General features: G+C 51.3%; 6 protein-coding genes across 6 annotated transcripts; 2 read left to right on the top strand and 4 right to left on the bottom strand.

Annotated features, from left to right (window-relative positions):
* Positions 1-541: 541 nt before the first annotated feature.
* On the bottom strand, positions 542-2,649 carry Aud_007653 (nucleoporin NDC1; the record flags this gene model as incomplete). Its single annotated transcript, XM_043292542.1, has 3 exons — positions 542-2,099; positions 2,158-2,425; positions 2,517-2,649. The coding sequence occupies 3 exons, from the start codon at positions 2,647-2,649 to the stop codon at positions 542-544; spliced, it is 1,959 nt and encodes a 652-aa protein (XP_043148477.1).
* Positions 2,650-3,099: 450 nt separating this feature from the next.
* On the top strand, positions 3,100-3,979 carry Aud_007652 (SNAP receptor PEP12; the record flags this gene model as incomplete). The annotated part of the gene is made up of 2 exons (XM_043292541.1): positions 3,100-3,396; positions 3,461-3,979. 2 exons carry the CDS (start codon positions 3,100-3,102, stop codon positions 3,977-3,979), a joined length of 816 nt encoding a protein of 271 aa, XP_043148476.1.
* Positions 3,980-4,355: 376 nt separating this feature from the next.
* On the bottom strand, positions 4,356-5,219 carry Aud_007651 (cytochrome c1 heme lyase CYT2; the record flags this gene model as incomplete). Its single annotated transcript, XM_043292540.1, has 1 exon — positions 4,356-5,219. The coding sequence occupies one exon, from the start codon at positions 5,217-5,219 to the stop codon at positions 4,356-4,358; it is 864 nt and encodes a 287-aa protein (XP_043148475.1).
* Positions 5,220-5,539: 320 nt separating this feature from the next.
* On the top strand, positions 5,540-6,821 carry mvd1 (diphosphomevalonate decarboxylase MVD1; the record flags this gene model as incomplete). The annotated part of the gene is made up of 2 exons (XM_043292539.1): positions 5,540-5,610; positions 5,678-6,821. 2 exons carry the CDS (start codon positions 5,540-5,542, stop codon positions 6,819-6,821), a joined length of 1,215 nt encoding a protein of 404 aa, XP_043148474.1.
* Positions 6,822-7,180: 359 nt separating this feature from the next.
* On the bottom strand, positions 7,181-11,595 carry Aud_007649 (Elongator subunit IKI3; the record flags this gene model as incomplete). The annotated part of the gene is made up of 9 exons (XM_043292538.1): positions 7,181-8,199; positions 8,270-8,549; positions 8,599-8,732; positions 8,784-9,040; positions 9,094-9,436; positions 9,493-9,646; positions 9,700-10,259; positions 10,312-10,404; positions 10,458-11,595. 9 exons carry the CDS (start codon positions 11,593-11,595, stop codon positions 7,181-7,183), a joined length of 3,978 nt encoding a protein of 1,325 aa, XP_043148473.1.
* Positions 11,596-12,068: 473 nt separating this feature from the next.
* Aud_007648 (cytochrome c oxidase VIIc family protein) lies at positions 12,069-12,426 on the bottom strand (the record flags this gene model as incomplete). Its single annotated transcript, XM_043292537.1, has 3 exons — positions 12,069-12,094; positions 12,153-12,185; positions 12,249-12,426. 3 exons carry the CDS (start codon positions 12,424-12,426, stop codon positions 12,069-12,071), a joined length of 237 nt encoding a protein of 78 aa, XP_043148472.1.
* Between the last annotated feature and the right edge of the window lie 102 nt (positions 12,427-12,528).

Genomic DNA, 12,528 nt, shown 5'->3' with positions numbered 1-12,528 from the left:
TGGGTTTCACTTCTTACTTCCCACTTCTTATCCTCTCGTCTCATTTCTTCTCCTCATCTCAATCTCCGCATTCGCCTCGCCCTCTTCTTTCTCACTTACTTTAGACCCTTGGGTCTCTCGGTCTGCGGCTCAACGAGCCATGTCTGGACTACAGAGTGCAGCACAAGATATGCTGCATGCAAGGCCCTGCTGGTGCTGGGTGGCTGTAAATAGACCTCCAAAAGAAAGCGTGCATGTAAAAAGGATACACAAAAGCTAGGATACTTGTTCAGTCACAGGTATCAGATGAGGTATTTCTTTTGGCATGAGGTCACTCGGATTTTGTAGTATAGGTGTAGTGTACAGTCCTAAGTAAATTGTCATCTTGCTTGAAATTGGCAGAAACAAACGCCTGAAAAATGCATAGCCAACGGCCCACGGAATCGAAAAAAGGCAAAAAATTTGGGAAAGAGAAGTAGATGTCAGTAGAGAGGAAGTCCGATGAGAGAGTACTTCTCATCAGAGCCACGGGCCGGAGGGCGCGGAATATGGCAAATATGAGTTAATATTTATCCTCAATCAACCCGGCAGCTTCTTTTGCTAGTCGGAGATCCTTCCCAACCAGTCCAACGTCCTTGAAGTATAGATTGAAGGCTGACAAGAGGTCTCTGAGGCAACCCCTAACTGTATCCAGCACGAGGTCCACCTCTGGGACACGACGCGCTTTGGCCTGGGCGTCCGGGTCGCTGGAGGGTGGGAAGTTCACATCCGTCCAGTGAGCATCTAGCCCGCCGTTGATGAATGGCTCAAGGACCGTGATGGTTTCTGTGAAGAGACGCACAACCCCGGGAACATCGCTTTGTACTTTGCCGTATTGATCCTCTGCAAGACTTGCGATGAGGAGGCGGGTCAACGACTCAATAGCATCAACGATGGAAGATAAACTTGCATGCGGTGTGCCGAGGACTATTCCGGATAACCGGCGGGCGTAAGTCTGTCGCAGGATGAGGCCTATTGGCGAGCGAAGGACCTGTGCGAGCAGAGGGTGCACATTCTCTGGTTTGCTCGTCGGTCCGGTGAGCATCTTGAGCTCCCGGGAAGAAGCGAGCAACTTCTGCTTTCGTTCAGGGCTCAGCACAGCTGAGGACGCGCGGTCAAAGACATCACGAGCTCGAGCCCTAGCTGTCGGAGTCCAGTCGGGCGATTGTCCATACTTCTTGGCTGCTGAACTGAAAGCCTCTCCCATTTTCTCCTGTCGCGATACCGCTTTAGGCGAGCTCGCAAAGATGTTGTCTTCCTTGGGAGGCTCTGCTAAGCGCGGCAGAGCATGGAGAACAGGTTGTGACTTTTCGGTCTGCTCCTCAGGCTTCGCGTTTGTCGTCGGGTTTTTCTGCTCTTTGATCCTGTTCGAGACGCCCTCGATGACCTCAGTGGCAGACTGCAGGATCTGAGTCCAGGTGGAGCCACCTTCACGATCAATGTCGTTGAAAATCGCCTTTCGCCGATCAGGAAATTGTTGACTGATGAGGCAGAGCTCCCAGAATGCAAAGGCCTTTACTGCCTCCTTCTTCGCCTTTAGGCCGGTCAGTAGGCTGCCGTTAGGATCCTTTGCTTCCGCTGTCAATGGTTGACCTAGCTTGAGGGGTTCCTTGCTGATAAACATCGAGAAGAAAAGGTTCGCGGATTGCCAGCAAAGGGTTAGTAGTCCTCCGGATATGGCAGTCCGAATTATAAGGCCAAACCCAAAGTCAGGAATGACACCAGGGGGATCCGCTGCAGATCTAGGAAAATTCCAAAACAGCTTGGCGAAATACAAGGTGAAGCTCCATGCTGGACGCCTGAGGAGTAGGACGTAGGCGAACGGGCAGATCGCTGCAACAAGTGCGCTCCTTGCGAGACCACCCCTGATCATTCCGGGCAAAGCGCTTTGGATGCGCTTGGCGACTGGCTCTAACGGATGAGATCTTCGGTCTGAAGCACTAGAGTCTGGCTTAACCACAGGGATAGGAACGCGGTCATAGTCGTAGTAGAGATGGACGATCGACTGGGCAATTGCCAACAGCACATGGTAGGTATGAAGATAGATCGGTCTCTCGTTCAGTGTTGCTCGCTCATGCGGCCTGATTCCTCTCTAGGTTAGAATAGTCCTGCAGTATCCATTTCGATTCGGACACATACCTGCCCCGTTTGACCCATTCAAGTTGCGCGCTTGTAGGACATGACCACTTGTAGATCTCACTGAACCACCAAGCAGAGAACAGGTACCAGCCGAAGGTTTGCAGGACGTTGAGTGGGACAAGGTACTTAAACGTACCGATCGGTGATGCAGTTGTTCTGGACCCAAGATGCATCTGACCGACGCGCAAAACGAAAACGACGAGACTGGAGAGAAAGAGGAGAACTGCGCGGAAACCGCATGCTCCGATTGGGAACCATGCCCATAAAACTAGCATGGAAGGAAGGGAGTCAGCTACCAACTGCAGCTATACAGAATAGCCCGATGCAGAACTTGACCACTTGTAAACCATGCCACTTACAGGATGATTTGTCTCCGAGAAGGAATGCAACAAAATAGCAGACTGAGAGCGCTAGGGCAGATGCATGAACAAATCTCCGATGCAGCGCAGATGTCAGAATGCGCCTATATGGCCGAGGCCTAGCGGCCGCCATGATGAAAAATGAAAGAGGGACACTGAGATCTCTAGGTAGAGAAGTAGACGTATGAAATCATGATCAAAGTCGCCGAGCGATTTGAACCCTATACCAAGGGAATGGAAGAGTGAGGTACAATGGTGCCTCTGTGGAGCAATAGGAGCCAGGGCGATGGGTTGACAGCTTGCCCGAATGTGATGATAAAATAATTGAAGCTTTTGGGGCAAAAGCATCAAAACACACCAGCCACAGGCTTGTTGGTCAGGTGATGAGGCTGGAAGATGAGGTAGATTACGCTATTCCGCTTGCAGATTTCCAAGGCACTGCCGCAGTAGATACATCATGTGATAGAAGCCTGCAGATCCGGGCATCAACAGTGCTGCTCCAAGGCAACCTCCGCATGTTGATGCATCATCCTGCCGCAACATACCCCTCTATCACTTATTTTCTAACATAACGACGCATATCATGTCTTTCGATCGTTTGAACTCCCTAGAGGCGCAGCCTACTACTATGCGCCGTTCGGAGGATCCTCACTACCGTGATGACCCCGACTTTGACCGTCTAACAGAGAGTCTCTCAAACCAATTGTTCACTTTAACCTCGAATATCACACGGCTGTCGGACCAGATCGCGCTTCTAGGAACGAAAAGGGACACTGAGCGGGTGCGGGAACGAGTTCACAATCTCCTCGAGGAAACTCGATCGGGGTTCAAGCATGTAGGCGAAGGAATCAAGAAAGTCCAGATGTGGGAGGATGTTAATGTATGTTGCCGGAATATATATTGTTGCTTCCCTTGGCTGCGACTAATACTAAATGACTCGTTAGCCTTCACAAAAATGGACTCAACAGAAGCTGTCGTCAGAGTTCAAGGCAACACTGGAGGAGTTCCAGACCGTTCAGCGTCGAGCTTTGGAGAAGCAAAGAGCGTCTGCAGTTGCCGCTCGCACAGCAGTGGAAGAGGGGGAACATGCGGCAGTAGATGGTACCTCCCATCAGCAACAACAATTACTCGAGGAGCAGCCTCGTCTCGCCAACCAAGATGAGGTGGACTTCCAGGAGGCTCTTATCATTGAGCGCGAAGCGGAGATTCGCAACATTGAGCAAAGCGTTGGCGAGCTGAATGAACTATTCCGTGACGTCGCGCATATTGTTCACGAGCAAGGAGGTCAGCTGGATATCATTAGCGAGAACGTAGAGAGAGTCACTACGGACACTCGGGGCGCGAACGTCGAGCTTCGCAGCGCCAGCAGGTACCAAAAGAACGCTCGGAACAAGGCTTGCTGCCTCCTTCTTATCCTTGCCGTGATTTTGGTCATTATTGTCCTAGCAGTCACTCTCGGATAGTCTGCTATGACTTTGCCGGACAGCTCGGATTACTTCGATTGGCCTTTCTCGCACCGACCACCCTTTTACCTTCTCTCTTACGACGATATCCTCACCTGTACGATTCCATGTGTGGTTTTACCTTTGAATTGCTGGTACTGATTCACCACACTCATGACTTGTTTCCTTTGATGAACAACAGGCGCATTTGGAGTGAAGAATATTTCATTAATGGTTCTGCTTTGCGTGCTTGTTCCTTATCATACATAGCTGCTGTGTTATACAAGAACATACACCGATAATTACTGCTAATATACACCGAACTCCTTTTCGCCTCTGTATGTGCAAGTGGGGAATAATAAACCAGCCAGTTAACTGATCGACGCAGACGCATGTTCTATAACCCCGTAAAGCGTCTGAATCTCATCCTCCAGCCCTCGAACGTATTGAGCTTTGGTCGTACATCGAGGTAGAAACTGAGCTTCTCTGGCCCCGCGTTGGCCGTCAATCCAGCTGGACCGCCGTCCGTTCCTGATGACTTCCCCTGGTAGAAATCAATGACGTACTCAACACGCTCACCACCACATCTTTCCACCACCCAGTCATGTCTGTCGAAGGGCTTTTGGTATCCTAGCAAGCTATTGAACCGAGCGCGGGGACTGAGAAACTGGGGATCGACGCCCAGCCCGCGGAATGAATACAGCTTTGGTCCACCGCATTTCTTGCTACCAGGATCTGTTGACGGCGCCTGACTTTCCCATTCGAGGATCTGCCTCCAGGCACGCTCGTTGACGGCGTTATGGATGGGGATAATCGATGCTACTGTTGTCGCCAGTTCGGACGCGGAGCTTGTGGTGGCAGGTGTGTTTCCTTTCCGTACTAGAGCCTCGAAGAATTGTCGCTCAGATGGATAGATCCAATTGCCTGTACTCTGGTCATGACCCGTCTCAGCCTCTGCATTCGATGGTGTGCCGTGCGATGCGGCATACGGCGACGGACATGCCGCGGGAGCTTCGGAAGACGATGCTCGCGATGAGGCGTCGAAAGCTCGTGGGATGCTGCTCACTTCACGATCCGTGGACAAAGGCCGCTGAAGCTTTGACTTCGCTTTCTCTTCTTCTCCAGGCTGAGGGTGGGGAGCTCCGTCCGAACCCTTGTGCTGCTGCAACCATGTCTCACGGGTCTTGTGATCGACAGGACAAGTTGCAGCGGGAGCTGAGCCTGCAGGAGGGACAAATGGCGTACTTGCACCGGCGCCCATTTTGTTTAATTGCGGACAACCAATCCAAGACAACACGTATGATCTCAGGGTCTATGTCACTGAAAGCACCCATAAAAATTGCTGGATTAGTCAAGAGATTTGGAAGGCGGAGAAGGATTTCGGAATGCTTGACCGCCCTTCACCGCCCACCTTTTAGAGGTACACCGCACTACTCTGCACTGTAGAATGCGCTGATTGCCCGAAAGGGTAACGCCTGAGATGGTCAATAATCCTCAACCCCTCATCAGCAATTGAGTTCATAGTATACCACTTTCCCCCCTGCTTTCGACAGAAACGCAACTCCCTTGCATTCGAACAAGATGGCGGCTACTTCTGATCATACGGTCTATCGGGCTACCACTACCGCCCCTGTCAATATTGCTGTTATTAAGTGAGTTGACTATTGCCCCCTAATCCGTCCTGTGGTGACTCGTTTCCTCCTAACAGGGATATTCTAGGTATTGGGGTAAAAGAGATGCGTCTCTGAATCTGCCTACCAATTCTTCCCTCTCTGTTACTCTTTCTCAGCGCTCCCTCCGAACCCTCACTACCGCCTCCTGTTCAGCTATCTACTCCGCCGCAGACGAGCTCATCTTGAACGGCAAACCCCAGGATATTCAGTCCTCCAAACGCACACTTGCTTGTCTCTCCAATCTGCGTTCCCTCCGTCAGGCTCTCGAAAGTGCTGATCCCTCATTGCCTAAACTGTCTACTCTCCCATTGCGGATAGTTTCCGAGAACAACTTCCCCACCGCTGCTGGTCTTGCGAGCTCGGCCGCTGGTTTCGCAGCTCTTGTCCGTGCCATAGCGGATCTCTATCAGCTTCCACAATCTCCCCTGGAGCTCAGCCGTATTGCCCGTCAGGGCTCCGGCTCTGCTTGTCGGTCTCTGATGGGCGGTTATGTCGCCTGGCGTGCTGGCGAGCGGGAAGATGGTAGTGACAGTCTGGCTGAGGAAGTCGCTCCTGCATCTCATTGGCCTGAGATGCGTGCAATCATCCTGGTTGTTAGTGCCGAGAAGAAAGACGTACCCAGTACAGAGGGTATGCAGACTACTGTTGCTACCTCGAGTCTCTTTGCTACCCGGGCCGCATCTGTGGTCCCTGAGCGGATGGCCGCCATTGAGACGGCAATCCAGAACAAGGACTTCCCTGCCTTTGCCGAAATCACTATGCGTGACTCTAACAGCTTCCACGCAACTTGCCTCGACTCCTGGCCTCCAATCTTCTACATGAACGACGTCTCCAAAGCTGCCGTGAGACTTGTCCACGACATCAACCGTGCCGTTGGCCGGACTGTGTGTGCTTACACATTCGACGCTGGCCCGAATGCCGTTATCTACTACCTTGAGAAAGACTCGGAGCTGGTCGCAGGAACCGTCAAGGCTGTTTTGGGCCCGACCACTGAAGGGTTCGACGGCCCATTCTACGATATCTTGAAGAACGTCACTGCTTCAGGCGTGCCTCTGGAGAAAGTTGACTCTAGAGCTGTGGAAGTCTTGAAGAACGGCATTAGCCGCGTCATTTTGACTGGTGTCGGGGAGGGTCCTATCAGTGTGGAGGATCACCTTGTGAGCGCAACAGGTGATATCCTCTCTACTTGAAATGCTATGAGCACTGCAAAACATCTTAATCAGCTATGTACAAGTGCCCTGAAACATGGTGCTTGGTACGAGAAGATACCCAGCTGTGATCATTTCTTTACTTCTGAATCGTCCATTGTGGTTTTAATCTAGATGTGTTGAACGCAAAGACTGGCGCAACAACAGTTCCAATTATGCACGTCAAAATATTAAGCTACAACTGCATATCATGTTTTACAGCATTGCATGGTGCAACGTCCATTAGCACGTTGTCCAGACGTTGTTGGATTTCGGGTTTATATCTCTTTTTATCTATCCAGTATTTACCTCAGCAGATAGTGGCCCAACAAACATACTCAAAACTCATTCATGTCAGGAGACTAGTTCAGCAGGGCAGATCTCTTCATTTCCTTGACCAGTGGGACTTCCCGCCCTGGTTTACCGGTGGCGAGCACGGAGGTGACACTCTCAGCGAACACGCGCTGTCCCCCACGAGGTCTAAGTTCTTCGGCACCGTCGACGTTTTCCCTGTCGAGGCCCTCTTCGGCATTCTCACTCTCGTCTTGTTCCGGGGCGCCGAACACTTCCTCTCTACTTTCAGCGCACATCTTTAGCACTTCCTGCATAGCTTTTTCAATAGCAACGGCGCGCTCGCGCATCCCCCGCCGCAGGAGTGCGTCAACAAGCGTTTCCACCTCCGGAACAGTCGAGTTGACCCGTTCAATGAGTCGACGCACACTGTTGACCAAGTACTCCTCTTCGTAGACCGTCCCCTTCTTACCACGCGCCCGCTTTCGCTCCTCACGCCGCCGGGTCTTGGACGTATGTCGTGAGGATGCCGTCTTGCCTGTGTACCTCGTGAACATGGTGCGACCAGCCAGTGTGGAGGCGTCCGTCGGAGCCAGAGAGACGTTATCTGGAATATCGACTCCGAGGTCACCGGTGGTTGGATCACCACCGAAATAGGCTAGGGGATCGGCAGCACGGCGTTCACGTAGTTCTCGGATACGTGGAACCTGGGCGTTCAACTGTGACCTGAAGTCGGCGAGGAGGTCCGTCGTGGTTCCCATGGCATCTGAGAGCCCTGTGTCTACAATCGACGGGATCAGATCTTTTTTGCCATGGAGCGCGAGGATACGCGTTGCATCCGCGAAGCGAGAGCCGCGGCAGAGCAGACGGGCAGCTGCCGGGATGTCGTGCAGGTGCTCTGCGTGAATTTGAGCTGCAGAGACGTAATCGCGGCTTTCTTCTGTCAATGTAGTCGACAGAGCAAGTGCGTGTGCGGTGAGGTCGGCTTCCGATAGAGGAACCATTAGGGCACAGTATAGAGACTCGCGCCAGAGGTGCGCCAGGTGATAGCACTTGTATGCATCTTCGTAGAGCGAAAGAGACTCGTAAGCTAGAAAGAAGTCAGCATCAGTGTGTTCGCAGGCTGCTTGGCGGGATTATCTAAAAATGGAGAGACGTACCGATTCCTGCTTCTTTGTATTTCGAGTGGTCGTGCAGGAAGTCAGCATAGATATGTGTTATATCACGCAGCTGCTCTGGCTGATATTTGAACAAGTCAATCGCTTCTTTGTACAGCTCATGCTTTATGACATAAGCGCGCATCTCGTCGTAGGCATTGAGAGTATGGAGATGCTTCAGAGCCTTGGCCCAGCGGCCAAGATGGTTGTCTATTTCGAAACGGCGTCGATCGTCGGGAAGCTGCTGAAGTTTCCGCAGGAATGGGAGGTACTCTCGAGGGTCCTGCACGAGATTAGAGACTCGTTCGCCAGCCAGATGGCGCCAGTCTTACCCTTTGAGCTTGTTGAGCAACCAACAAGGTGAGCTCGAGGTCGTAGAGACCCAATGCATGGTCGTATAGACGGTGAGCATCTGTGAGGAAACACATATGCTCAATTGCGTCCTCTGCTTGCTCCGCGCTTTGTTCTGTAGAGCGGTCAGCAACTGGCAAACGAGTACTCATGAGTGTAATCAAACCTCTCAGGCGAGCGACAAGCTGAAGTCCAGCTTCGAGATCCGGTGGCACTTTGCAAACATGTGCAGTGACCACGTTATGCAAGTTGGTGTCTAAGCGTTTCTCAAGGGTGGCCAGAAAAGCATCGCAGATCCGGTTGACCTTGCTGGTCTTAGTTGCCGGCTTGAGAGAGGCCGTACCCTCCGGCTGAACTGTGGTTTGAACCTCCTTGGGCGTCTTCAACGTGTCCTTGTACAAGGTTTGCGAGACGTCGTCCTCACTGAGGGCCGATCAGCAACGCTCTCGAGAGGGAAAGTCAGGCCGTCCACTCACCTCAACCGGGATAGGAATTCATCAATGAAATCGACTTTCTTCAATTGATCCACAAACAGTGCAACGTTTTCCAGGAATTGTTCAGGTGCATAATCATGAAGGATGTTCATGTCTACCATCTGGCTGCGACAGGCAAGGAACGCGGAGCGGTAGTCCTTTCTATCAAGGTAGTTTCTGATGCCGGCCAAGACCAGAGCTCGAGGGTAGATTGTCTCTATGTTGCCCCTGGGCGCCTGTAGGGTGACAGCAAATTTAGAGGGCATAACAGATACCAGTTTGCTTCCACGTTCGATACTTCGGCATCGTTCGTCTGTCTCGGGGGTATCGGCAGGAACTTCCATCTCTGCAAGTTGAAATCAGCCATAGAAATTGGTAATGAGATCGCAATACTCAACAAACCTTCTGCTTTTGTCAAGTGAACAAACTTGAGAAGATGCTGGGAAGTAGTAAACAAGACGTGCGCTTGGGTCACGAGAAAGGACGTGCAATTCTTTGCAAGCATTTGACTATTCGCATAAAGAGCCCCTGTCCTCGACAATGAAATTAAAATGCGCTTTAGAGTTGTCAGCCAGCATTCAGTCGATTGTAGATGAAGAGAACTTATACCTCATCATCTGACAAGTGGACAGCCCGAGCCCAGTGGGTGTCGACAGCAGGGCTCTGGTCCCAGGAATCCACTTCGACGTTTTCTTCGGAGAAGGCTTTCAAGATAGAGTACGCGATTGGACGTCCAGGTTGACGGACATGCGAAAACCACAAAGCTTCAAGTCCAAGGGTTGGGAAAATTGTGAGAATCTGCTCCGACTCTGTTGTTTGATAGACGGTCGTCGTCGATCGAGTCTCGAGCGTTGTCCTTTGAATACAAGCACTGTTCGGTCCACAGTTTCTGAGAATGTAGACTTCATTCTCGTTCAAAAAAGCGATCTGTCGTGGCCGATTGTCTACCGTGTCCGGCAAGGGATGGCTAGACTCGAGTATTGGAGAAGGAACAGGACGAGTCTTCAGTGACCACATGTAGATAGAGAAGCAATCTCTCATGAGGACCGCTATCCGAGTGCCAGACTTGCTGAATGCGACATCGACAACGTTCGAGTCCACTGGCACGTCGCTGTGAGCCATTGGTGGAGGAACTCCCGATACCCTTAGGGGCGTCAACTTCAGGGTTTCTTCTGCGAATTAGCATAAAGCTCTTCTCATCAGATGCAGATACAAACGTACTTCCATCGATCACAGCAACAGCACCGACGTCATAAGGTGAGACGGTCGAACCATGGGAAACGTCGAAGACAAAGTCCAGGTCCAGAATAGACGCTAAGAGACGATCATCAGCACGTATATGGAACAGTCATCGGAGTGCCAAGTACCTGAGCCACAAGCAACAGAGCGTAGAGCTTTCTCTTGATGCCATTTGAAGACAAAAGGATGAGGATAAACCGGGTTGACCAGCACAGGAACCTCTTCCTTGAGATAGTAGTGGTAGTTACCCATGGTCCAGAACTGTATGCGATCTCGGAACAAGACAGCAAGGACTGTTGAGTCAACATTCCAACTGAGATGAATATCCGAGGCCCAGGATGCTCTTTCTTCCTCGGTGAGGCGAAGTGTGAACTCTCCATGGCGCAAGCCGTTTCTCTCGAAAAACACCACATCGACCTTGCCTTCAAGCCTCTGAATTCCCGCAATCAGGTTGCCGTAGGGCCGCCAGCTAAGGGCACCTTCTAGACCGTCAACTGGCTCGCTCACACTGTCCAAAGTGCCTTCTCTAGAGTAGACTCTAATAACGCGACGAACACCCGCTTCGATACTGTTCACGGCAACGTAGGCGCCGTCACCGCGCCAGCTGATAGTAGTTCTGCCGTCATCGTTGCTGCTCAATCGGCCCTCGTCTACCTTTTCAGGTATCGTGGGGTCCCTGAGGGCTTTGGCTCTCTTTCCTTGAAATTGTGTTTCTCGCTTGCCCCAGCCCACGGAGACATGCTGAGATGCATTAAGATCTTCGGGGGTGAAGGTGATTTCAGCAACATTCTCAAACTCTCTAGTCATATAGAGAAATGTATTGGCTCTAGTTGTGAGAGCCAGTAGCTCCTCATCCGGAGACCAAGCGGCTGCTGCAATGCCAACATCGACTGAACCCACGATCTCGATCTTATCTTCGCCCGGAAGGGGGTCCTCACGAACGATGAGGATATCACCTCCCTCCAAGACCAGGCACGCGGTGAGACTATCCGCAAAGTAATGTAGCGAGAGAACCCGATCGCAGGGCAAATCAGGTAGCGGGCAAGGCGCATCCCAGGATGCGATGCAATCAAATACTTCTGCGCCTACAGGGTTCGTAAAGTAGCTGTCTTGGTGTTTCCTCCGAAGCTCAATGATGGGGTTCGCTTCTGTAGGTCCAAAGGTACAAATTACAGCGTCCGAAGCTGTATCCCAAGCGGTAGCCGTGAGAGGAAGCTCATTCTGAAGATGCACCTCGGCGAGGCGCACGTTTTTCAAGTTGCGCATCTTTCAAGATATTGAAGATTTTACCCCGCCATGTATCACCGAGACTTGCACAAGTAAATAGTTGATTTAGTTTAATCAAGTAATCGACTTCATGAAAAGGCCTTTGTGGAATGCTCTGAGAAGGATTAGTGCTTTTCCTGTACAATTAATTGTGTTGTCTGCGGACTGCAAACATAGCTGTGCCGGCCAAAGATTTTTTTAATTTTCGGACGGACAAAAGTGAGCGCTCAACCAATGACTTCATTCATATTCTGACGGGCATCAACCCATCTACCACAATCCACTACAACCAACAACTACGAGGAACGAAAAACAATAGATAAAATAGGCTGCAAAGAAGACCTTCGTCGAAATCCTCTGAATTCTGAACTTTGTACATGATACTGAATGCTTCAAGTATAGGATACATTTCCCGCCATTTCCCAATGCCCAAGGATGCCGAGGCGCGAGAAGTTTCAGCGTAACCGAGCTTCTTAACGGGTCTTGTAGGTTTGCCAAACTGTATAGGAGCACTGTTAGGAAACATATGATCCTGCGTTCGACCACTGAGAACGTACCAGCAATGGCGAAGGGAGCACCGAAACCGGTGACTACAGTCAAAAGTCAGCATGATTCATTGGCTGCATCGCGGACATTCAATCGGAGGTACGTACTCATGAAAGCCCAGTATCTCCAGAAGAAGTACTTGGTCAGAGGGTTGAAGGGAATGTTGGAGCGAGGGCCCTCAGCGTAGTGGTACGGACTGCCGAGCTGGGCCCGGGTGGTGGAAAAGCCACGACGGGCGACGAAGGAAGTGGCCATTCTGGCGCGGAGAGCAGAAGCGGCGTTCATCTTGAAAACACCCGTCAGAGCCAATTGAAAGCATAGGAAGTCAAAAAGCAACAATTACGCACCTTGAGGGAAGCAGGAGACACGATACAGTCGAAGTAGCCC

Source organism: Aspergillus udagawae, assembly GCF_001078395.1.
Source record: "Aspergillus udagawae IFM 46973 DNA, scaffold_5, whole genome shotgun sequence".
Classification (NCBI taxonomy): Eukaryota; Fungi; Ascomycota; class Eurotiomycetes; order Eurotiales; family Aspergillaceae; genus Aspergillus; species Aspergillus udagawae.
The sequence above is the reverse complement of the archived record's forward strand: the minus strand, read 5'-3'. Positions and strand labels throughout refer to the sequence as shown.